This window comes from Apaloderma vittatum, unplaced genomic scaffold (assembly GCF_000703405.1).
Source record: "Apaloderma vittatum isolate BGI_N311 unplaced genomic scaffold, ASM70340v1 scaffold8820, whole genome shotgun sequence".
Classification (NCBI taxonomy): domain Eukaryota; kingdom Metazoa; phylum Chordata; class Aves; order Trogoniformes; family Trogonidae; genus Apaloderma; species Apaloderma vittatum.
The window spans coordinates 3,940-29,196 of record NW_009693959.1 but is presented as its reverse complement, the minus strand read 5'-3'; the positions used below and the strand labels follow the sequence as shown (position 1 = coordinate 29,196).

General features: G+C 40.1%; 1 protein-coding gene across 1 annotated transcript; it reads right to left on the bottom strand.

Annotated features, from left to right (window-relative positions):
• Positions 1-11,538: 11,538 nt before the first annotated feature.
• LOC104271088 (cholesterol 7-alpha-monooxygenase) lies at positions 11,539-18,480 on the bottom strand. The gene is made up of 6 exons (XM_009865666.1): positions 18,371-18,480; positions 16,763-17,003; positions 15,483-16,096; positions 13,969-14,099; positions 12,869-13,044; positions 11,539-12,069 (listed from the first exon to the last, which is right to left on the bottom strand). The coding sequence occupies exons 1-6, from the start codon at positions 18,445-18,447 to the stop codon at positions 11,770-11,772; spliced, it is 1,539 nt and encodes a 512-aa protein (XP_009863968.1). The 5' UTR covers positions 18,448-18,480; the 3' UTR covers positions 11,539-11,769.
• Positions 18,481-25,257: the final 6,777 nt, after the last annotated feature.

Genomic DNA, 25,257 nt, shown 5'->3' with positions numbered 1-25,257 from the left:
TTTTCTGAGAGCCAGATTTTTGTCCATATTTAAGAAATTACTTGAAGATGTGTATTAAAGTGGAAGAAAGGAAAACAATTATTCCTCAATTCAGTAGTGGAAGATGATTGTCACATTTGGTGCAAATGTCACTAATGGATTCTGCTTCCTACAGTCTGCACTTCCTTTTTTTTTCCATAGCTAAGCTATGTTTTTCATATTAAAGATCCTGAATCTCTTTTGTATTGCTTCTCTGTTCCCATTACTCTGAAAATATTGGTATCTGGATGTTTCTCAGCCCTACTCTGGTCGGAATGAAGTCCTTTAATCTGCAGATAGAGGTAAAAGGCAAGATTTGCACTGGAAGCATGAGCCTATTCCCTTACACAGAGAGCTAAAATACTGTGATCACAGAGGATCTTTCTACTGAAATACCATAGTGGACACAAGAAGTGAATGGTAGCAACAAAGAACCTTGGTTAGCATGGCATGGTTGTGGCTGGTTCTCATGGCAATACATTGTTATAGAATTGTAGAACCATTTAGGTTGGAAAAGACTTTTAAGATCATCAAGTCCAACTATAAACCTAACACTGCCAAGTCCACCACTAAGCCATGTCAATAAGTGTCACATCTACATGTCTTTTCAATACCTCCAGGAATGGTGGAACAAGCCACAGGACTATGTAACACATAGGAATTATTGAACACTTTCACTTGCAACTGGAAAATACCAATTAACAGTCACACCAATTCAAACAGAGTAACATGGTAAATGCCTCTGGTCTGTAGTCCCTCAGCCTTTGATCATTATGCACTTTTTTCATCATTTCTTTTCTGCCTTGCCTGGTAGAACCTGTTTCTCTTTCCTCACAATTTTTGACTAAGTGGACAATTATCGGCTTCAACCTAAGCTCAGAGCACTTTGACAGCTTTGCCAACTCTCATAATTTCATCCTAGTAATGGAATTTTAGCTGTCATTGCAGCTGGTCTTTGTAACATGCCAAGACTGCAAATATTACAACCTAGCTGTCGAAGAACTTTCCTCTTTCTACAAGTCCTGCATTAGTCCCTTGAAGCTTTCCCTTTCCTGCTGCACTACTAAGACTGAGATAAAAGGGAAAAATCATGGAATAACTTAGGTTGAAAGCTACCTCTTGTTTATCCAGACTTAGTAAAAGAAAAACAAATCAGGTTGCACTTAAACCCATGATAGCACAGGAAATCTATGGGGTTGCAAGTAAGAGACATGGAGTATGACGTAAGGAATTAGGCTTTGCCAGGCCAAGTCCTGCCTGACCATCTTAGTGGCCTTCTATGATGGAGTGGCTACATCAGTAGACAAGGGAAGAACTACAGATGTCACGTATCTGGACTTCTGTAAGGTCTTTGACACTGTTCTTCACAGCATCCTTCTGTCTAAAGTATAGAAATCTGGATTTGGTGGATGCACTGTTTGGTAGATAAGGAATTGGCTGAATGGTTGCATCCAGAGAACAGTGGTGAGCAGCTCAATGTCCACATGGAGATCAGTAGCAAGTGCTGTTCCTCAGGAGTCCATACTGGGACCAGTGCTGTTTAATACCTGTTTAATATCTTCATCAGACTTATATCTTACATCAAACTAGAAATAAGGAAGAAATATTTTATGATGTGTGTGGTAACGCACGGGAAGGTGGTAGAAGCCCCGTCCCTGGAAATATTCAAGGTCAGTTTGGACAGATCTCTGAGCAACCTGATCTAGTTGAAGATATCCCTCCTCATTGCAGGGGTGCTGGATGACCTTTAAAGGTCCCTTCCAACCCAAACTATTCTATGATTCCATGAATTCCCTGGCTGACAAAAACCAGACAGCTGTGATGCACATGTCAAATGAAAAGATAGAGGTTTGTGGAACTCTTGGCACCATTGCCACTAGTGAGAACTCTTAGAACAAGGGCTTGATACACCTTATTTCACAGATGATGGGAATAGGTGTTGGAAAGGGAAAGACCCCAAAAACTGAAACATAATCTTTGTCCACAGAATCATGACTTTATAATAGTTTTTGGAATACGATTCAGTTTTCAATTTTATATTAATGAGATTGTCACTTAGGATAGAATATAGTTCTCAGCCAGAAGAGTTTAACGGGTATTTTCAGAATTCTTTAAAATTCTTCCTTTGAATGATGTGATTAATCTAATTACTTTCTGAGGTTCACAGAATCATAGAAGGTTATGGAGGGGGGGAGGTAATGATGGTGGTAGACAAAAACATTGTACCTTTGCACATGAATTTTTACCATAAAGGGTTTGTGCAATGTGCAGCTCACCAACTGCTTTGAACAGTACTGGTTGTCATAGTCAAGAGACACTTCATACCAAAATTTAATGTCAGCAGACAGACACATCTCTGTAGTTTGATGGATCCATATGTGTGCGTACAGCAATAGACAGAAAATCATTCTTGGAATCTGCCCCAGTGTTTCTCTTCTGTGATTTCTAGTTAATAGAAATAGACAAAGTCACTTTCTGCCGTTATAGTAAAAGTTATGAGGAGACTTTCAAGAGGAATACAGATTGGTTTTTCTTCTGATGGTGGAAGTTTTATGTTTGTTAAATTCCTACAGATGTTGACAAGACTGGAAGCAATCCAATGCCAAATGTCTTGGGGAACTTTTACTGTCTAAGAACTCCAAAGAAGTGGTTGGTAAATGTTTTCAAAAGAAGATGTTATATGAGTCTACCTAGATTTCAATATATGAATGCATGGTAGGAAAAAGCCAACAGTTCTATGGTTAAAATGGAAAAAGCAGTTTTAGCTTCTTGGGAAGCTATGAAAATAATTCCAGAAGGAGCTGGATAATAGCCATTTAGCAGATCTGACCTAAGTAAAATATATCATAATCTTCAGGAAGCTCAAACATTGTGACAGCCAGTATAAATCAAATGAAACAAAGTGCTATGCTTTCTATCTTCTAATCCTCTAACCAGAAGTATTTTTGAAATGAAAGAGCTTTTTAAATGGGAAGAAAACCAGAAATGTTTCATTTTGAACACAATGAAAGAATTAATTTGCTTATTTCCAATCCAAGCAATTCAGAAAATACAAACCCTATGTAAGTGTTTTGATTGACTGCAATTTGCATTTTTTTTCCCCCACAATAGTTGTTGGCCAAAGCGTTTGCCAGATCTGTGCAATCTTGACTTGATTTGTGCATAAAATTACATGATACAATGCCTAAACCAAGAACACTGTCTCCCCAGGATCTCCTTTCAGAGGATAGTCAAGAGCAAAAGTCTCCACAGTAGGTTTATTATTTTGTTTTAAAAGCCAATGTTCAAAAGACTGCATTTCTTTGACAATCCTCAAAACTCCAAGAATGAAATTCAGTTCAAAGATTAGGACACTTAAATGTAGGTATCTACCAGTATGCATTTATATATGAGCAAGGTGCTCAGCTCCCATTCTAGTCAGTGGAAGTTTAGGGCTTGATCAGACTGTCTCACAGTCAGCTCCTAGGTTTTTGGTCTCTGAAGACACCAATGGAGTCAACATATTTGACACTTGACTGATGAGATCCGCATGCCTGTATGAAGGGAGTCTAGAGATTACATTTCGAATAGCTCTAGATAGCTGTTTGGGGACAACAGAGTCAAACTCCTTGTTAGTGCCATTATCCCAATTTGGAAATTTATTTGGTTTACCCTAAACTAGTGACACATGCTTTGGCAGCAACTCGTGTTCAGCTGTCTGCACGTGCTGAACAGATCTCCTCTGGCTGTATGTGGAGATTTGAAACCTAGTTCCTGTATGGACACCTACAGATAAGTTTCTTAATCTGGGAGCTGACTCCCACTCTGGCTCTCTGTCACTCTCAAAATAGGACTTTAAACTTTTCAAAATTTTATTTTTCTGTGGTCTTTGGTGGCACGATTTAAAATTTCATTTTTCAGACTATAACATTATTTTCATCTATATATGTGGCACCCAAGTTTTTGCTTTCTTTCTTGTATGCTCACCATATATTAACTATGAAGATTACTGGAGCTGGGAATATGAAGTAGAGGCTGTTAACTTATGAAAAACACCTGCCTTAAGATATTACAGTTATCCCCGATATAAGCATAACAAACAGTGAAAATTCTGTATTTCCATAGTTACTTCTTGTTGCCCGGCATGTTTTTGACAATACGTGAATTATAATAATGGTTCTATTGTGCTGTTGATAGTTATGTATGTGTTTTATTTGGCAGGCTCCAGATACATTATTTTCTGTGTGTTTTTACTGGTAGTCCGCTGCCCAAAGGTTAAAGGCCAATTGACGGTGCAGTTTGGTGTACTGATCTTTAGCAATAGCAGTAGTAGTGAAACACCTTAATAAATGCTGTTTGAGGCCAGTTTCCAAGGCTGAACATTATCACCTAATAAATTTGATCAGAGTGGTAGCAAATATTTGCATAAGTGCATGCATGTGGACTCAGCCTGCTATATTTTATTTACAGCAATAGCTGTTTGGAATAGGGTCTGTCTGAGGTCTACTCTGTAAATTGAGATTTGTGGTTTCCATTAAACCATCACTCTTACTGTGTTCTCCTCTTCTTCTGGCTCCATCCTATCATATCCTCTGAGAGTCAGCCTGTCTGTCCTCTTTTTCTTAACCTTTTGCTCTTCCTCACTCTTTTGTTACCTAATGAAAGCTTACTTCAATGGTGCTCGTGTCATGTTCCTTTGTTGCTTCACAGCTCACTGAATGCACAATTTAAAAATCACTTTCTGGAGTACTGCTTTTCAGTGCTGTCCTGGCTTCTCAGCAACTGAATTTATACCTGATTCGCTCAAGTGACACTGCTTCCCAGTGTCTTTGGTCAGGTGAAATCTCAAAAGCAGTACCTCATCCTTATTCTTTGTCACCCACCACGGTCAGTGGTATTCCTCTTCTTAAAATATTACGTCTTGGCTTCTGCATAACTGTTGTTAGGATATAGCCTTTCCTAGCCATTCTTCTACAAAACATTCATCCAGGTGCTCTCTTCTCGCACTGTAGCAATTTTCCAGTGTGCTTTTCTACTATTACATCCATTCATATTTTTGCTGCAAAGGTTGTTTACCTATGCTGTGAGCCCTCCTCCCTTGCCTTCTTCTGCATCCTTTATAGCACCAAAGATTAACTGCTCTTTTTGCTTTCAAGGAGCTTCGTAGCTTAATCCTTGCCTATTTGCCATCTGTTATTAACTCTCTAGTTCTCATATTTTAGATTTGACAAGATCAAAATGCTTTAGTGCCAGTGATAAACTTCACATTAACCAACCTGTTGGTCTCTTCCAACCACTAGCCGGCATGCTGGCAACACTGCCTCAGTGTTTCCTTGACTTTCTCTAGATAGATAGTTTTCACCTTATCTTTTCCTCAGATTGTGGCATCCTTAGGAGGAGCATGGTGGTTTTGTTCGGTGTTTTTATAATTCTTATAGCAAAGTCCTGATCTGTGTCGAAACAATATCTGTAATAAATAACAATAGTAAAAACGATCTTAGCAGGGAAGGCAAGGAGTAAGCGTGTAACTTGTGTCATCATTTAGCTTTAGAAACCACTCATGGGGCAAGATGGGGCTGGCCCTTGCCTCTGCTCTGCCTGCACCAGGAGCCTCAGCAGTTAGCTTAGGTCTTATGAATTGCAACCAGACATCTACCTGCTGGCATTGCAATGCCTCTGCTAGGAACCTGATGTCAGGCATCCGCAAATAGCTCGGCGGTGTAGCGTATCTCTATATACCTGTATCCAGCACCCGTGCTGGTTGGCTGTGGTTTCTGCAGATCCTGCAGAATTCCCAAAGCTTTATCATATCACTAGATTTCAGTCTCTTTACAGACATAGGAGAATCTCTTCCAAGTCCAGACATATGGCTTCAATGGATGACAGTTGTTTCATCCTTTTTACACAGGTTTTCTGTGTCTAAATAATAACCTGTAAGAAGCTAATGTACCAAGACTATGAGGCACAGTTAACAAACCTCATGTAATTGACTGTTGCTTGCATCATTAATGGCTTCCCCTGTCATTTTCAACATCGTCTTTAATCTTCATGAGGATATTATTTCTTGTTCCAAGTTCTTACATCCAGGAAACAAAATAGTCATCAAATCAGTCAGTTCAACGTGGAGGATGTATTTTGAGGAAGCCCCCCCTTGATTGTTTGCCTTTCCTGAGGCTTTGCTTACTTGAACAGAGCTGTCAAGCTGAAATGTTGCACAGAGCAGAGACCAAGTCTTTCTCTCAGCGTAAGGAGCAATGGGCATTAAAGAAGGGAGCAGAGCTGAGGTCATAGTAGGTCTGCAAGGCCCAGATCTTGCCCATTGATGCAAACCTTTGGGCAATGCTTCTCACCCTGTGCTTCAAAACGACCACGCAAGCTTATGGTGGTCAGTTACAGAGCTTTCACGGGCACCAAATGTTCGTATCTGCTCCCAATTGTCTTGCAGGCTTTGATTTACCTTTTGAGGTTCTCCATGAAATACAGACCAGGTGTCCATACAGAGCATAGGCTGAGAAGGGACAAGGGAGCTGGCACTGATATCTCTATAAACTAAGTGAAAAGTGAGCCTGGCCACAGGGCAGCTGGCACAGGCAGGTCACAGGAGTGGCAGGGACTCCTGCCAGCAAGCACTTTGTGCAGGGTGTTTGCCAGCAGCTAACACAAGGCCGGAGGCTTCCCAAAACCCTCCAGAAACTGAGAGAAAACTAGCTGGTTTCTTGAAAAGTGCTGAGCACTTTTAGGTTGAGCACCTCTGAGAGCAAGTCTGTTACTTAGACACCTTATACAGGTCCTGAGGAAGCTCCACTAGTGCTTGCTGTACTCCCGGGTAAAGTGGACATCTTGCCATACCTGGGGTGAAGTGGATCTCTAGCCTGACCTTTCTCAGCCTGTGATCCTTAATGATGGTCTTGTGAATGTTTATATGTCTCAAGTCTGCAGTTACCGGAGACACTGAGATGTCTAATCCCCTTCCAATCAACTATTACACAAATATCACTGAGAAAAAAATCAAATGGGTCCTCATACTGAAGAGTTCCTAAAATGAGTGATTTGGCCAGCAAAAGCATTTTAATCTTTCAAAATCTCTATGGGATCCTGCTATCTGATGAGATGAATTTCAGAAATTATTGTTATCTTTGAAAAGATAAGTAGGGTCTGTAGGATCTTATTTATTAATAGATTATGTAAAATGAACTATTAATTTAAAAAATCTGCATCTCTTTAGTGAGTTTCTCTGAAATGACCTCTCTCTTTTTTGATAACACATGGGCCATTGAAGATCATTTGATTTGAAGAATGTTCCACAGAGTTGTCTGTCTTGGCAGAAAACAAATTAAAGTCAACAGGAGTAAACAAGCTGGGTATTTACACTGACAGCAGTCCATTTAATAGTATGTAACCTTTTTATTATTCAATTCTAAGGTTATTATAAGGCAATGACTGCCTTTAACACCAAACCTCCTGCATGTAGCTAGCAGGCATAGTTATGATCAAGCTGACTCTGTGGGATGTCTAATTGTGTTGACCTTACTGTGGTGTAAATGAGAGCAGATTTTGACCCTGTATTCACACTGCTCACATGTGACTGTAGCACTCTGTGAAATTCATAAATGGAAATACCTATTTACACTGCTACAGCATCCTATTGACAACTTAGCAATAATTGCCACTAAAATTTATTTCACGCTTTCAGGAAAAAATATCCCATGACTTTTTGTCTTTTTGCTTTCTCTTTTTTTTTTTCCTTCAGAAACTTGCTTGAAAGGTCTTGTTAGAAACACCAGTTTATCCTGATATTTCTACAGTAAAATCTCTAAACAATTTAAGAGTTTTAGGTAGGACCTGAAAAATCTTTGTTCAATACGAGAGTCAACAAACCCACTGTCGACAAGTTGAAGAGTGGCTTCCTGAACTTAGTGCCAGCTCTGTTACTAGGTGCCTGCAGTTCTGCTTCCATCTGAGCCCAGAAGTTCTGTAGTTTTGACTAAGAGCAGTACTTTGCGTACAGCTTTGCCCCTCATCCCATCAGGATCTGTAGACCAGGAGGTCCCTCTCCCTCTGCTGTTGGGAGCTCCTCAAAGCAAACCTCACAGATCGAGTCCCCACACAATGCAGAGGCAGCTTCTTCCTTGGCTTGGGATGCTTTTAGCTTCATCCTGTCAAGCAGTTCCAGGCTGAACCTTAACCTTGAGAAAAATCACCAGTGTGCTGCAGCTCACGTGGCCACATCCCAGCCACCAGGAGGAGCCTCCTTGCTGTATCCTCCTGCTCACAAGTCTGCCACTGCTACCTCTGAGCATGGCTCCTCCGTGCTCATGTTGCTGGAAAGGAGCTGGTTCAGGTTACTGGAGACAGATCAGAGTATCACAGTATGCTAGGGATTGGAAAGGGCCTCAAAAGATCATCTAGTCCAATCCCCCTGCCAGAGCAAGAACACCTAGATGATGTTACACAGGAAGGCACCCAGGTGGGTTTTGAATGTCTCCAGAGAAGCTCCACACCCGCCCTGGCCAGCCTGAGCCAGTGCTCTGTCACCCTCACTGAGAAAAAGTTTCTTCTCAAATTTAAGTGGAACCTCTTGTGTTCCAGCTTGATTCCATTACCCCTTGTCCTATCATTGTTTGCCACCAAGAAGAGCCTGCCTCCATCCTCGTGACACTCCCTATATTTATAAACACTAATAAGATCACCCCTTAGTCTCCTCCAAACTAAAGAGACCCAGCTCCCTCAGTCTTTCCTTATAAGGGAGATGCTCCACTCCCTTAATCATCTTAGTTGCTCTGCGCTGGACTCTCTCCAGCAGTTCCCTGTCCTTATTGAACTGAGGGGCCCAGAACTGGACACAATATTCCAGATGCGGTCTCACCAGGGCAGAGTAGAGCGGCAGGAGGACCTCTCTCGATCTACTAATCATCCCCCTTCTAATACACCCCAGGATGCCATTGGCCTTCTTGGCCACGAGGTCACAGTGCTGGCTCATGGCCATCCTGCTGTCCACTAGAACCCCCAGGTCCCTTTCCCCTACGCTGCTCTCCAACAGGTCGTTCCCCAACCTATACTGGAACCTGAGGTTGTTCCTGCCCAGATGTAGGACCCTACACTTTCTTTTGTTGTATTTCATCAAGTTATTCCCTGTCCAACTCTCCAGCCTGTCTAGGTCTCTCTGGATGGCAGCACAGCCTTCTGGTGTGTCAGCTACTCCTCCCAGTTTAGTGTCATCAGCAAACTTGCTGATAGTACATTCAATTCCCTCATCTAATGACAGATGACTCCGTCTAAAGACAGATGACTCTGTCTGGGGTAGTTTTACATGACCCTTAACATCCAGCAAAAGTTTATCTGGGGTAGTTTCTCTGTGGATAAATCCCAGATGGTGAGCAACAGCTATGGCCAGCATGGTTTCAGCAATGTGAAACTGCATTGTTTTCTGATAAGGTGTCTTGTTTCCCTAGTAAGGTCATCATGTCGCCACACGAGGTAAAGCCTGAAAACTGTAAAACATTTTCACTGCCTAGATTTCATCTTCTCAGCCAAAATGCCTCTTTCTGGTGGGCTGCGAGCGACCTGCTCTTACTCAGAGAAAAGAGGCTACAGATTCCCTGAGAAAACGAGTGAATGCCAGATCTAAGTTCTCACCTGAGGCATGAGGTCTTTGCCCCCCTTCTGCCCATATTTCTTTACACATTTTACCTTGTAAGTGTGTGATGCGAAATACTCACACAACATATGAGAGAGGCTGCCTCCTTCCCACGAGTCTGGGTCTGCCCAGACTTCTTCTAATTGTTCTTATGGTCTTACTTTTTTTTTGGTGTCCTGTCTTAACACTTAAGAAAAGTACTGCTAGGAGGAGAGGCAGCAAAGAGAACTGCCCTGCTATAACCTCATGGTGTCCGTGACCCTGGCAAGGCAAATGATTATCGATTGCTGAAGTATTTGATTACATTAGCTGAGGCATATCTGACACAGACTTTGTACTCTTTTCTCCCCTTGCTTGCATCTGTGTGACCCTGGTAACAGGGTTTTAACTAAAGTTAGAAAATTAGCAGCTGTGGCAGCAAACCAAAATACTCGTGTATAGCCCAATATAAAAAAAAAAAAAAGAAAAAAAGAAAGAAGAAATTACTATCCAAAACTATTCAAACTGTTCATCTGTACGTCTTTTGTCACACAATGGAAGCATCCTCAGGGGCTTGTACTGGATCTTTTCAGCTGCATAACACTAGGTCAACATTAAAAAATGGCATTGCTCTGCAGAGTTCCCTGAAGACATGCTGATATACTCCTCAGGTTACAGGAGTTCAGAACTGGGCAGAAGGTCACCACTGCTGTTTTTATGTATCGAATATCGATCCACAGGTTATGGGTCCAGCCGTTCATGGAGAATTGCTATCCCAGCAGCAGGTGGGAGGCTGAGTGGCAAGGGCTGTGCTCCCATGGGAGTTTTGGCAGGAGCACCTGAGCCACCCCAACAGGACCCTGTGTAGAGTCTGGCAACAGTGCTGGCTTCTGCTGCTTTATGATGACTTGTGCCTGCCTCTACTGTGGTTTGTCACCTGGGAATTGTCTCATATCTATTAGTCCTGTGTCTCATCTGCTCTGATGAGGCTTGCTTTTCAGTCAAGGACAAAAGGTCGGACTATAAGTCCTTAGAAACTGTCAAAAACAGGATAACAACAATATCTGAAGTCCCTTTGTTCTTTTCTTTGGCAGATTATAAGAAAACCATCTCTTTCAGCCTGAAGGTATTTCATTAAAAATGAACTTTTGTGACATCCATCCATCATTTGCAGCAGAAAAGGACAGGAATGTTACAAAGAACCAAATTACATTATCTCTGGAACAATGTTCTTATGGACATGCCACAACTAAAAATTAAATGTGTGGGCATATTACCGAGGATAACTTTAATGGAATTAGGCTGGGAGGACCTAAGGAGTATGACTGATGGGGGCTTATGGAATCATGGAGTTCAGACAATGGTTCAAAGTCCAAACCATGAATATATGGCGGCTATTTATTTACCTCTATATTGGCATTTGAGCTGGCTAGTTTAAAGCTGGCTTAGGTGGCTTAGGATGAATACATAAATCTTTGAAAATGTTAAGACATTAAAATGACAGACAGTCTAGAGATGCATTTAGTTCAGCCAATGTCATTTATTTTATCACAGTTACAACTTTCGGAAAAGAAATATATTACAATTAATGTAATATGTGTTTTGCAGTTTCACTAGAACGTGAACATATTTGCAGGTTTTCTTCAAGACTTTTTCTAGTTTTTCATAAAACCATAAAGGTACTTCCCCAGGAAACTCTCCCCTCCCTACTGCAAATCTGCTTTTATACAACAAAAATATTATTTCGCTTGTGGGGAGAACCACCCTTCCCAACATTTCAATTACAAAAAAGAATAAGTTTTAACCCTAGTTGAATTTTGACAATTAGTTAGAATTAGCTGATGAAATTCTAACTAACTCTGGGAAAGTATGTGCTGACAGAAAAAAAGAAAAAGAACTACTGTCCACATACAATTCAAAGTCTTGCATTTCAAAATGGTGGGTGAAAGAGGAGACATTTTTATCAACAGTGTATTAACCCCACTGAATGCTGGTACCATAATGACATACATCGATGTGATGAATTAGCAGCTTCCTACAGGTTTTCTCCCAAGACTTGCAATGTTTCATTCACAAATATACATAATATATATAGGATATGTTATACAGTGCATTTATATAGTACATACTTTATATGTATAATATAAAATACGTATTCATAAGCATTTCAGTCTATACCTGAAATCAATATCATTGGCTGGTTGCAAAATACCCAGTCCTGCACGAGATTGGTCTAAAGAAGGACATTGCACATTATTGTCCACAAGCTCTATCTCAAAATACGAAAAAATCAAAGCCAAAAACTGTTTAATTTCATGGACAGCAAACAATCTGCCAGGGCACTTTGCTAAGCCTGTCCCAAACGGCATGTAGTAATATTTTAACTTGCGACCGTTGCGGTAGAAGTCAGTCTTTTCTTCTCCGTTCTCGTTGAGAAATCGATCATATTTGAAGGTCTGCAATTAAACCCACAAAAGCGTTATTTGATATTTGAATACCTCGAAGACTAGATAATCCCCTTAAGACACAAAATTCAGGCTGAGAAAGAAGAGCCTCTAGCGGTAAGCGTTGTACAGTACTGCTAGCCCCCATGGTGTTCTTGCGGAGAGGGTAAACTCTGAGAAGTTCTGGTATTTGGGACACGATCCCACACTCTATGCTGATAGTTCTCCCTCTCTTTTCTGATCTCTTCAAATAAGGCTTATAACCTGCATCATTGTTCATGCAGCAGAACTGGAAGATTTCTCTTTCTGTACCTTTGGGAAAATATTATCGTTGTCATAGAGTCATAGAATGGCCTAAGCTGGAAGGGACCTCAGAGATCATTTTAATCCAGCCTCCCTGCCACCAGGGATGCCACCTCTCGACTAGATCAGGCAACACATGGGGACCGAACGGGAATCAAACCCGTGACCTTAGCGTTGTTAGCGCTATGCTCTACTGACTGAGCTAACAGCCTCCTCCCAGAACTTCCCACCTCCCTCAGTGAGGATCCTTCCCCACTGAGGAAGGCAGTAAATCAAAGACTGTCTTGAGCTGGCAGCACACTTCTTGGTTATACCAAGACATATTTTGCACCTAGTGCTTGCACTGACTTCATTCTTTTTCTTGCCTATCATTATGTCTCCAGATGTAAGAATAGACTGGAGTACAACAGAAAACCAGCCGTGGTGGCACCCCTGATAAATGTTTTATTTAAAGGCATGTTAGCTTCTGCTCGAGCTCAGAGTTTAATGCACTTTGATAAACACTTACCAAAGGATCAGCATAGATTTCTGGATCAAAATGCAACAGTTGAGGATAAAGAGCTACAATATCATCATGGCGAATCTTGTAAAAATCGTTCTCCAAGTGCAAAGTGAAATCCTCCTTGGCAACTCGGAAAGTCATGGATGCACTTGATAGTCTCATTGCCTCCTTGATGATGCTGTCTATTGGGAGAGGAAAAGGAATGATTACCATGGAAGTAGAATGTGTTATGTCCTTTGGGAGGTCATGCATTTTGAATTATTTCAGACCCATTATCAAACCTTGCATTTATTAGAAGAAATATTTCAATACTAACTTTCTAAATGCTTGAGAAAGTATCTTTCTCATTTCTTTTTAGCATTATTATCTCTTCTTCAAATAACATAATCTGCTTTCTTGTAGAAAAATATTTAATAGCTGGTGCAACAGAGCATATGAAAGTGAGACACATTTTAATTCTGAGATAGAGAATAAACCAGTCAAAACTGGAAACATAACAAGAATAAGAAACAGTGCAGTGACCAGGATTTTCTGAAACTTTAGGAGGTGGTGCATAGAAACCAGTACTCAGAAAAAGTAACTTTTTTGTTTCAATAAAACACGATTTTTTAAATTTTTTTAAGCAATGGTAGTTAAAGGGTGAATTTTTAAAACTCTCTGTAACTTAAACACTTTTGAAAAATACGCATATAATTAGAAAAATATTAAGAAGAAATGAAAGTAATGGTATTAGAAGATATTGCTTCACATCATAAGAATTGGGATGTAAAATTTAGCAACACCCTTTCATTTGATCTAAAGTCATTATTAAACAAAATATTGTTGTGAATTATCCATGGTCTCTGACACTATGTTATGTAGCTGTGTAGCAGTATTTAGACATGCAATTACCCACCAAAAAAAGCTATTTGTGTGAATTTTGATACTCTCAGTACGACCTGGGGCATTGGGATTGTGTTGGCTATTGCTAAGTAGCATATAAGTTTTGTTCTAGTATTTGCTGGCTAATTCCATAGTAATTGCATGGCAAGTATTTGTATGGTAACAAACAGAAGACTCTGAAAATAGTGGCATGATTTCTGGTACTCCTGCATAAATAATCATACCTAGTACTGGCATATTATCCAGCTGTTTTCGGTTCAAGGAAATATGTTTGCCATCTAGGCTGATCTTCTCTCCGTCACTTTCCAAAATACTTTGCACTTCTTTGGTAGCAGCTCTCATTGCTTCTGGGCTCCTAAGATCAAAAGAGCAGATGTATAATTTTACACTTAAAAATGCCTTACAGCGGGTTTTTGCCATTAACTTTCTTCCTGACTAAAATTCAGTTTGTTAGCTGACAAGTGTAGCCTTCTAAAATAAAAATGTTGCAGCAAAATGATGGAATTGCACTTTTTCATGTCCTGGCAAAGGTATGATAGCTTCAGAAAAAAGGAAAGGACTGCAAATATTTGATTCTGTCTCCAGTGACAAGTGAGACAGAATTGATGTGCCTAACTCAGGTAAAAAACAATAATGTCACTAAAAAGCAATGCCAAAAATAAGAAATAAAACAATCAGTTGTAGATTAGGTAATAGCCTCACTGCGGATAGAAAGTTTAGGAACAGGATTATAGATCAGTTTTATAGCATCACTTATCCTGGGTGATGTCATATTATATGACAATATTCTGTCTAGCTGAAAAGAATCTTCCTAATAATAAAAGTCCACATAGCATCCTTCACTGTCTAGACTTTCTTACAGACACAGAATACATGAGCTATAGTGAAGTACATATAGATAATAAAACAGGATGCAATAGTGTCTCAGTGAAAGCACAATCAGTCAGGGTGTTGAAAGACTCCAAATACAGAAGACCTAAAGCCAAAATATTTTTTCAGTGAAAAATTCTAAAGCACCTCAGATATTAGCATTGGCATGTATATATGAGGGTGCAAGACACTGGCCAAATACAAATGTCGGGAATTTAAATACATACTTAAGATTATACTCCACAGAGGCCCACTCAAAAATGGGCATTTAATAGTATTATCTGTACTGTGCACTTCTCTCCTGAGGAATAAGCTGCAGTCTACACTACAACCTGAGTAGGATCCATCAACATATGGACTATTTTCTATTAAGTGTCTGTGAAAACAATTACAAAGTTAAAGCTCATTTTCCCTGTTCTAGTGAGATGGTCTAAAAATGTCTGATGTACAGAGAGTCTTCAATACAATTAATGTTCTGACTGAAACCAGTGCTTTTCATGTCATATCATATAGATTTACTTCAAAGCTTTGTTGGCAAAGTGTAGCATTGCCCTGAGGTGTTGTGTGTTGTGGGTTTTTTTAAACTTCTAAGGGATTGCAATATGGTGCCACTACTTGATCTGAGATGGGTAAAGGGGTTTTTTTTGTGAAAGTCTAGAACACTGTGCCACTTCTGTTGTAACCAGTAAGAGGTATCAAGCACTGGAATTTACCTGTAATAATGAACTGTTTCTGCAAAATAACAAAAGATATCCCTGCTCACTGCACGGGGGTTGAACTAGATGATCTTTAAAGGTCCCTTCCAACCCAAACCATTCTATGATTCTATGAATTTTCTTATTTGAAAACAAGAAGAACTGGGACTTACCTAAGAAGATAGAACAAACTCCAAAATGTGGCAGGAATGGTGTTGGCTTGTGAGGCCCAGAGCACCGCCACATGGGTCTTTGCTTTTTCCATGTCATCGAAGGTTGACAGAGTGTCATTCAGAAACATGCGGAGGGTGACGAGTTGAGAGAGGTTGTCCCTCTTCAGGAGGTTCTTGTGGAGGAGTGCCTCTCCCAGCTTCTCACGTGCACTGTGGGCACTCTTGAAGAGGTGGATAGGCAGCCCTGCCACAAGGGCTGGAAAGATCCTATCAAATTCCTTGAAGTTTTCGAGAGCATTTAGGATATGAGCTCTTTCATTTTCCTGCTTCAGTGATAGATTTTTGTCATTATTCGAATTAAGTTCTTTGCCAAAAAGTGTTAGAAAGCCAGCCTCGAACATCACCTGGCAACAGAATGTATAAAGTCCTTCTGTCACCCAGATATTAGACTGAAGTTGAGATCTTCTTGCCTGCAGCATGACGTACTGTAGGTTTTCCATCATTGCTTCAATGAGGGCATCTAGGGCATTACCTTGAAGGGTTCTAATGAAAGTCTGATGAAAATTTTCAGTGGTGTTTCCCTCTGCTGGGTCAATGCTGCCGTGCCCAAAAGCCTGTCACAAAATAAATTGTATGCATGATAAATAAGGCCTGTCATAACCTTGATGATAAATTCTAGCAGAAATTAAAGCCCAAGTATAACTTCATAGCTTACTAGAGGGAAGCATAATAAGGGCCATTAATAATAGAATGGATACTTTTTCAGTGAACCATAGCAGTTAAGCAGACAAATGAAAATAGATTCAAATAGATGCTTACAACTATAGGGACATGGTTACCTAGACCTTCATTCAACTCCCATTGACCTCAACAGGAGCCTTTTGCTTACTTCAGTAAGAGCTTAAATGAGCTCCTACTGTCTTGCATCATTTTTTAAGGCATTAGGACTGAGTCTTCCATAGCAGTGAGAACCTCCTAAAGAGGGTTTCAACTTCAGCAAGATATATCATCAATTTGCAGATAGTGTTAATTGTGCCTATGCTTTAGCAATTTGGCATACTACATGGCTAAATAATGTTCTTGGATTATCAAATCACTGTAAATTTCCTTTCCATTAAGGAAAGGGAAAAAAGACCTTGATGTTCTAAACCAATAAAAGGGCAGAACTGCGAAACCAGTTATTTCAAAGGCATAGTTATGCTACAGGGCTTAACTGGGTACATCTGTCCTGCCAGCAGATACTTTGATGTTAGATATTAAAATCATTCTTAAAGTGGTACCTTGGCAGAAGTGGCAAAATGGAACTTTTTCCAGTCCAAGTGTTTTCCCTGCCGTGTCAATGCATGGTATGAAAAAGGGTCAGTGAGAAAATGAATGTATTTCCCCGCTACTTGGCAAGTGAATATGTGGCCATGCTTCTTCTGCTTTTCTCGGAGGAATTCAAGGGGGTTGGCACCAAATTGCAAGGCACAGCCCAGGTATGGAAAGAACCCGTTTTCAAGAGGTGGCTCACCTTGTCGCCTACAAAACACAAACAAAAGCTGAATTTACAAGTATATATAAAGGTCTCTTCTCCAGGACTACCATGTAAGTAAAATACTGATGCTAGGCTTTTTTGTAGTCTGGAAAAAAAAAACCCACACCACAACAAAAAAACTCAAATAGAATATTGACAAAATTTTCTCTCATTTAAGGACTAAACCTACTGTGAGGACTATAATATGGAAGAAAGAATAACTTCAACAGCCTGTATTATAATAAACATAATAAAACACAATTTCATTATTTCATCTTTCTTTTCCCTAGACAGGGGTATATTTTTCAACTATTTAAATACAGAATTGTTGCCATTAGTTAACAAGCACAGTTATATTTGTCCTAAATATATAATTGTCCCATAAATTAATGATCCATCCCACTGATATTCTGTGATACATTTTTTGGGCAACTGTATCCACAATTCAATTTGAATATGAAGGGGAATAGACTTTTATTGGAGAAAGGTTGTTATTATTGGTATATCCCATTTTGACCAGATACTGCTGAAAACAGAAGGAATTTTGCCATGATCTTCCATAAGTATAAGAGTTAGTCTTTCAGGCAAAATATCATTAAGTACATGCTTTAAGTTAAGCTAAGCACATCGTTTAAGTTAAACATATGCTTAAAGTGAAGCATGTGCTTAAGTGATATTTTTTATTCTGAGTCAGAAAGCTATTTTCTTGTATAAGGACACCATAGCTGCTGAAATAACTTGCAGAAAATACTTTATCTTTTCTAGTAGTTTCTAACAGTTATTGTCTGAAGTTAACCACTTTTACATTTTTATTAAACTTTTTAAAGTAAACCAAGAAAATGACTGCCGAAAAATACAAAATTACAATGGGTAAGCAAATTACTTGCTCCTTATATAAGTGTGCCAGTAGGATATGTGCTTTTAAGGAATATGTATTTGACATAGTACGTTACATATATATTATCTCTGTTAAACTGTGTTTCTACATATGATAGATTGATAATATGAAAATGTTTGTAAGTAGGTATTAAACTATAATTAGATATAAGTAGGTATTAGCTGTGACTACAACGCAGGTAAAACTATAACCCAGTACTTCAGGAAATCAGAACAAGCATATTCATATTTTAATTACCTCATTTATACAGAGATTTGTATCTTCAGCTATGTCTAGGCATTTCCCCATTATTATTAAAAAAGTCCACACACAAAAATTCTACTAGAACATAAATCTCTCAGAAGACCAAACTACAACATTGCCCATGTTATCCTGCATCTATTCATCAGACAGTCTTAAGATTGCACATCTTTTAGTTATGTACAGAAATAAAAGCTAGGTACACTGAGATGTATTTACAAATAGATGCCTTACCTCCTCCTCCTCCTCCCTAGAAGAAACCAACAACAGAGTATTACCACTGTTCCCCAGATCCATGGCACTATGAACATTTCTGGTGATGCCCAAAAACTTCAAGGAGGAAAACTGCTTAGCTACCAGTATGGCAGGAGAGGTGACTGAGGATGGTGCAGAAGAAGGGTCACAATTTATATAGAGTAGGTGGACCCCTGTGTCTAAGGGCATTCAGTCACCTAGAAAGCTATTGATTAACCATTTCTGGAGAGAGCCTGCTTTGTCTCTGTTCTGACATCTTTCTGCAGAGAGAGCTTCGCTGGATTGATTTAGACGCTTGCAGACATGGCCTTGAGCTGATGTCACATTATCAGCAGTGGTTCCAAAGTAATCAAACAGCTGTAATAGTTGATAATTTGAAGGTCTGTCTGGTGTGTTTTGATCTATCCTGCAGATTTACCAATTGCAGTTTATAGTTCAAGTTTAGCAATATATGAAGTGGCTGCTGATGGGTGTCCAAAAGATTTTGACTGGGCTAAATGGTGGCTATGGTTTGTGTTGTCCTTCAGCTTACAGCCTGCTCACTCCCTCCCTTCTTCGCATGGGCTGCCGTGGCTCTGCTGTACCCCTGTGAGAGGGAACGGTAGAGGTTGAGCCCTGGAAAAGGGATGGCTGAAGAGATGGACAATGTTTCTCTGGTAGGGAGGGAAAAACAGGCTTTCTGTAATGCAATGTGAGAAAAAAGAAAGCAGAATTAAACAACCATACCAATTTGGCTTATTTGTCTTTGATCACCTTTTATTTTCCCATAAAACTAGTGAGAGTTCAAACTTTGGCTTACTCCTACCACCTGGCATCGAGCCATCAAGGAGGTAGCTCACGTAGCATGCAGTGACGCCTCATTGGTCATTCTGAGAGAAACTGATGGGTTTTAGTCACTTTTCCAGGCTCACTTTTGTACCAGTTTTTGTTGGTGTCCCTACAGCCATGTGATAAAATAGTTAAGATTTGGACCTTTTGTTGTCCTGAAGGCATTGAGCTGCAAGTCTGGCAGATGGGAATGTTGTCCTGGCTTCAAACCAAGTAAGGCAGGGAGGCACAGAGTAACTGTGCACATGCCATTACATTTGAGGCCATTTTAAAGTTGCTGTACTAAAGAAATAAACTCTTTTTACAGCACTGAGGTTTGCTCTCATTTAATCTACAAGCCAACTCCTTTTGAGTGCCAGCTGAAGATCCTGTCCCCGACTCCAGCCTGTATTTTTGCTTGGGATTACCCCAACCCGTGTGCAGGACCTTTATTCGGCCTTGAACTCCATGAGGTTTGCACAGGCTCACCTCTCAAGTTTGTCAAGATCCCTCTGGATGGCATCCCTTCCTTACAGCATACTGATCACACCACACAGCTTGGTGTCACTGGCTAAGTCGCTGAGGGTGCACTCGATCCCACTGTCCATGTCACTGGCAAAGATGTTAAACAGCGCTGGTCCCAATACCGCCCCATGAGGAACATCATCGTCAGTGGTCTCCACTTGGACATCTGCCCATTGACTGTAACTCTTTGAGCGCAACAATCCAGACAATTCCTTATCCACTCAGTGGTCCATCTGTTAAATCCTTGTCTCTCCAATTTAGAGCCAAGGATATCGTGCAGGACAGTGTCAGATGCTTTGCACAAGTCCAGGTAGGTGACACCAGTTGCTCCTCCCTTACCCCCCAACACTGTAATTTTTCAGCTATATATGCCCACTGGCTATGGGCAGAGGCTTCCAGGAACACTCTTACCTATCACTTCCACTCCAGCCAGTGAAGTAGGTTTGCTTGTGACCTCTGTGGAGAGAATATTGCACCCATAAAACAAACAGGCCCAGCTCACTTCTGTGGTGACTCGTGAAGCCTAAGAGAAGTTTTCTGGCTTGCTTTGTACAGTTTCTGAGAGACAGCTCACTAACCATTCGAACTGCAGCTTCATCTCCTATCTTGCAGCTATACGGCTTTCATTAGTCATGACCCACACATGGTATTTAAACAGACAATAATAGGTAGGCCAAGCTGAGGTGAATCTTTTTTTTTTTCTTGGAGGTTACCGATGACTTCATAACTTGGGAGCACTGATGCACAGAAGGATGTGATAGAGTTATGAGAGACTGCTGGTCACACTTGGTAGTTGAAGAGGGTCCCTTTCGGAGAGCCGACCGAGTAACGACAATCCCACCGATACGATTCCATGCCGTCCTCAATTTATTGCTCAAATTAGCCCAATATATATACAGTTAGGCAGTGTACACACACACCAGGTGCAAGCTATAATAAACTTTGTTTTCTGTTAATGTTATCAAGCCATGGGGGTGTTAGATGCCCTTGCTGTGGTTAGAACATCCTATCATACGTCCTTGCATACCCAGCACAGTTCTCACAAAAACCAGTTTACTCCCTCTTCAAGAAAAACTTCAAAGACAGAGCACAAGCTGGATTGTCCAAACCTTAAAGAGGTATACTGATTTCTTGTTCCACAAGAAATTCTACTACAGGTAGTAAACAGCAAATTTGCACACAGCTGACTATAAAATCTGTTTATTTACTGGAAGTAAAGAGGTAGACCCTGTAAAGAAATTATCAACTATTGGGTTTGACTTTTTTTACTCTTGCAAAAACGGGGTTAGTATCTTTCATCAACAGATGAAAAACACTGAAATGGCACAAAAATAAAACAGCTCAGCAGTGCGAAGGCAGCCCTGTAGTTCACAGAGCAGAAGCAGTCTGACCGTCTCTCTGCCAGGAGACACAATTGCAGCTATGAAACATTTCTGCAGCTGTGAAACATGTGAGAGATATCTCAGAAAGGTGGAGCAATTTGAAAGGAAAGCCTAAACAAAAAGCTGTGCAGTGTAGCTGCTTGTAGCTCAGAACCATTGGCAGACAGAAAATTGCTAATAAATAATTATGTGTCACCACCTACTGGTAAACTTCTTTGAATGGTACTTGTGTGCTGTCCTGCAGCGCTCACTGGGCTTTGCTAGTCAGTGTTTGTTTCTAAAAACCAAAAATGGTATTTATTCTGTGCGCTGATATATTTTTCTTTGTATTTACATACAAGTATAGCTTTTATGTTTCCTCTAATGACCAAGATAATATTTACATTTTTATCTCAGACTGTCCTCTGAATGGGCTCATATACCAAATAATTAACTTTGCTTGCTTACACCATATCAGTTCATTTTCTCTCTGGGATTTTCTTTGATCTTTTGGAATGACAGTTCAAAATTTAGCAACCATTCCATCAAAATGAGGAACTTACAATGCCACTATCTTCTTTTTAATATCGAGCATTATAAACTAAACCTCATTAACAAATACCATCCTTTCATTTGAATGAGAATATTTTGATAAAATGTTGCATTCTGGCATGATAGGTTTTCTTAAAACTGCACAAAAGGGAACCACTAAACCCATGTTTGCTGGTAACAGCTGCGAATATTAAGATTTAAATAAATCACTTTTTGCTGGATATCACAGCAAAGAAACTGTAAAGAAGAGCAATTATGAAAGCAGAGACAAAAAGAGAACTGACATTGGAACCTAAGCAGGGAAAGGAACCGGATGCAAAATAAACCATGAGGAGTTATTACTACTCACTCAGTGCAGCAAACTGCATCTTTTTAAAGCACTGGGGTTGTTTTTTAAACTCTACAGTTGAATCATACCATTTGATAACAAAACAGCATTTTCTATATTATCCTACTACACCTAAAAACCTAATTGCAGGCACTCAAAACACTGCACAGGGAGAAATAAAAGTTCAGACGTGATTACAAAAATAATGCCGCTCACTACTACCAAGTTATTATTTGGAGAAAGGAAGTTAGGTGATAAGCCAGTAGAGGATTACTACAGCACAACCGCACGGATGAACATGACAAGCTATTCTGGGCTTCTCCAGCAGATGGAGCAGGGAATGTAACATCACCTTTCTGCCTCCCATTGCTTTGCTTCGCTGCTCTTAAGCTGCTGCTGCTTCTTTTTTTTTTCCTTTTTTAAAAAATGTTTACTGCCCTGTCTGTCACATGCCATTGGAATTTACTAGTTGCTCTTTTGCCATTTGTTGCATGGATTCATCTGCCTGAGTTAGCCATACATTAAGTGTATCTCTTAATTAATGTCCCCTACTTCATCATACTCACAACTCACTTTACATCTCCATTTAGAAGCCGTGGTGATTGCGATGTTGGAAGGTCCCTGTACATGCAAGCTTATGTCAGTGGGGTGAGATAATGGATGGATAATGGAGTGAATGGACCTGATGTCCACTTTACCCATTTTTTTTTTCTTTACTTCTGTCTTCACGCTAGCTATCATCTCTCCTAATGGACTGAATACTCACCAGCAGAACAGACTAGGTGTTGTCCTGTACTACAAAGGTTTACATTCATTGAAAATTAAAGCCTGCCTCACCAAACACAAACCAAAGCTTTGTAAGAAAGGATATCTGGAAGATTTGCTTTGCACTCCTGATCCAAACTAAAACGCTAAAATATATATGTCCAAGTTTATTTCTACAAACATACATAAGACCTTCCTTCTACTTACATATCCAAGTAAGATAGTATTGCATGTGTCTTGCTGGACATCTAAATCTCACTATTTCAGGGAAAACACAAAAAACTGGCAAAGCAAGTCAAAACAAAAGCTCTAAATCAGCAAAGAGGCTCAACCACTGACAAGAAAGCACCAGACTATTTCACTGATTCTTTTGTCTGTTCGTTTAGCAGGCACACTAAATGAAGACCAAAGAGCAGTAAGAGAGAAGGGTTGTTTTGCTGTTTTTCCCTCCAAGGCAGCCATCTAGATGAAAGCAAACTTAACAGACTGGAAGGTAGCTGCAAGGCTGTGATGATGTAACAGGAGAAGGCAGAGACTGGCTGGCCAGTTTGTAAAGGACTGGGCAGGCATGTAAAGGAAATATAAAAAATATCCAGTGACACCAGTATACTCTGTGAGAAGGATGGCATCTTCAGAACCGCTCTGCTGTTTACAGCTGTTTCAGTCTTATCTGTGCAGGCGCTGGTATCCCTGTGGTCCTGCAACTTGAGTTTGTGTCAGTTCAGCAAACTTCACATCAGTTAGAAAACTGATTTTTTGCGACATGCTCCTCTTGCTCCTGAAGCGATCACCCTGTGCAGTGACATCCTCCACCACTGCAGTACACAAGGAAATCAAAAGGTCTCTGCCACATTTTGGCTGGGAGACAGCTTGGGACCTGCAGTCACAGCAGGGTCTCTTTCTTTAGGCAGATCTAAGAGGAGACAGAGGCTAACAGGGAACCAGTAGTTGGAAACCATCAGTGAGTCCCCCTTGGTAATTTCAGCGGGTATTATGGTCATTTTGGGATTGGAGAAGTCTTCCAGACGTTTTGGGGAAATGAAGAAGCTGGAATAACCATGCCAACTGGAAAGGAACCTCAGCCTGGAAACACCGGAGGATGCCTGATAATCTGTTGCCTAAGTATGGGAAATTCTGCCTCAATAGTTGTACATAAACACATCTTTTAACGTAGATCTGAGCTTCACTGGACTGTGCAAAATGAAAAGTAGATGAAGTGTGGGGCACACAGCTATGTGACTGAGCTATATTTTACTTTTCCAAAGGAGAACAGACATCTTCTTATACTACTAGAATTAGTTTTACGGTATTTTTTGGAGGATAAAAGAGAAGAAGTGTGAGTGCCTTTCTACATTGCAGCAGAATTATGCCAGTCATAGCTTCAATCCTTTTCTATGATATATTCCTCTTCGTGTTCATATTTCTATGTAGCCAAAGCTTTTACCTTTTTTCTTTTTTTCTTTTTTTTTCTTCTTTTTTTTTTGGCTAAAGGGAACTGTGGCAGTGAACAATGTCTTCATTGTGCATAAGAAAGGAAAAATAAGGCATGATGTTTTAATAGGCATAATATGAAAGCAACTTCAAAGTGTGAGTCTGCTCAGCTGTCCAGATTAGATTAAAGAGAGATGAATATGGAACTACATAAATAAGCTGCTCAAAGCATGGCCCACTAGCTTTACATGTGAATCAGCCTTCTGGCCTGAGAAAATTGAATTGCAACTGAATGTGGATGGCTAATTTTTCAAATTAGCCATCTGTGCTGATATTTAACAAGTAATTCTGATTTTCCATTACCAGAATATTGCATTTCATCCATTTCTTTCTATATGTTTATTACATTATTTTTTAACTTAAATAGACAAAACCAGAGACGTCTTATGGCTTTGCTTTGTAGATGGAAACACTTAAGCCACAAGTAGAAAGACAAAAATGAAAAATAGAAATACACAAAAAGAACATGGTAATGTAGGAAGGAAAAACCAATAGATGGGGATGACATGTAGGTGTTGCAGAGGAAAGGGGCTGACAAAGATAAAGACAAAACACAAGGTAAAAGAAGTGTTGGAACAGCTGGAGAGTTTACAAATGGGAACAAATGATTGCTTTTCTTAATAAATTGACAAACATCGGTGCCCCAGTAGCCATATGGCTCAAGGCTGATCTCATAAGTTAAAAAGGTTTGGTGTGGTCAGAAATGTGTTGGCAGGCTGCCAAAAACCACTCCTGAGCTCTGGAAAGCATTTGACTTGCTGAGTCAGTGTGGCGACAGATCCCCAGAAAAGCAAGGGCGCTCTGCCAACAGCAATACATGCCTTTGGATGAGCCGCCTTCTGATGGCTCATGGCAGTTGAACTTCCCACGACAGCCTCCTCCAAAATTTTCAAGTTGGTCTAAAGAGTTCCAGTGCTGACAGATGTAAAAGGGAAATTCTAATTATAACTGCTTAGCAGTGGCAATTTGTGACCAAGGAATGGCATGGAAGGTAAGGAGGCTCACTTGCAAGAAGGGGTTAAACTGGCTGGAAGCCG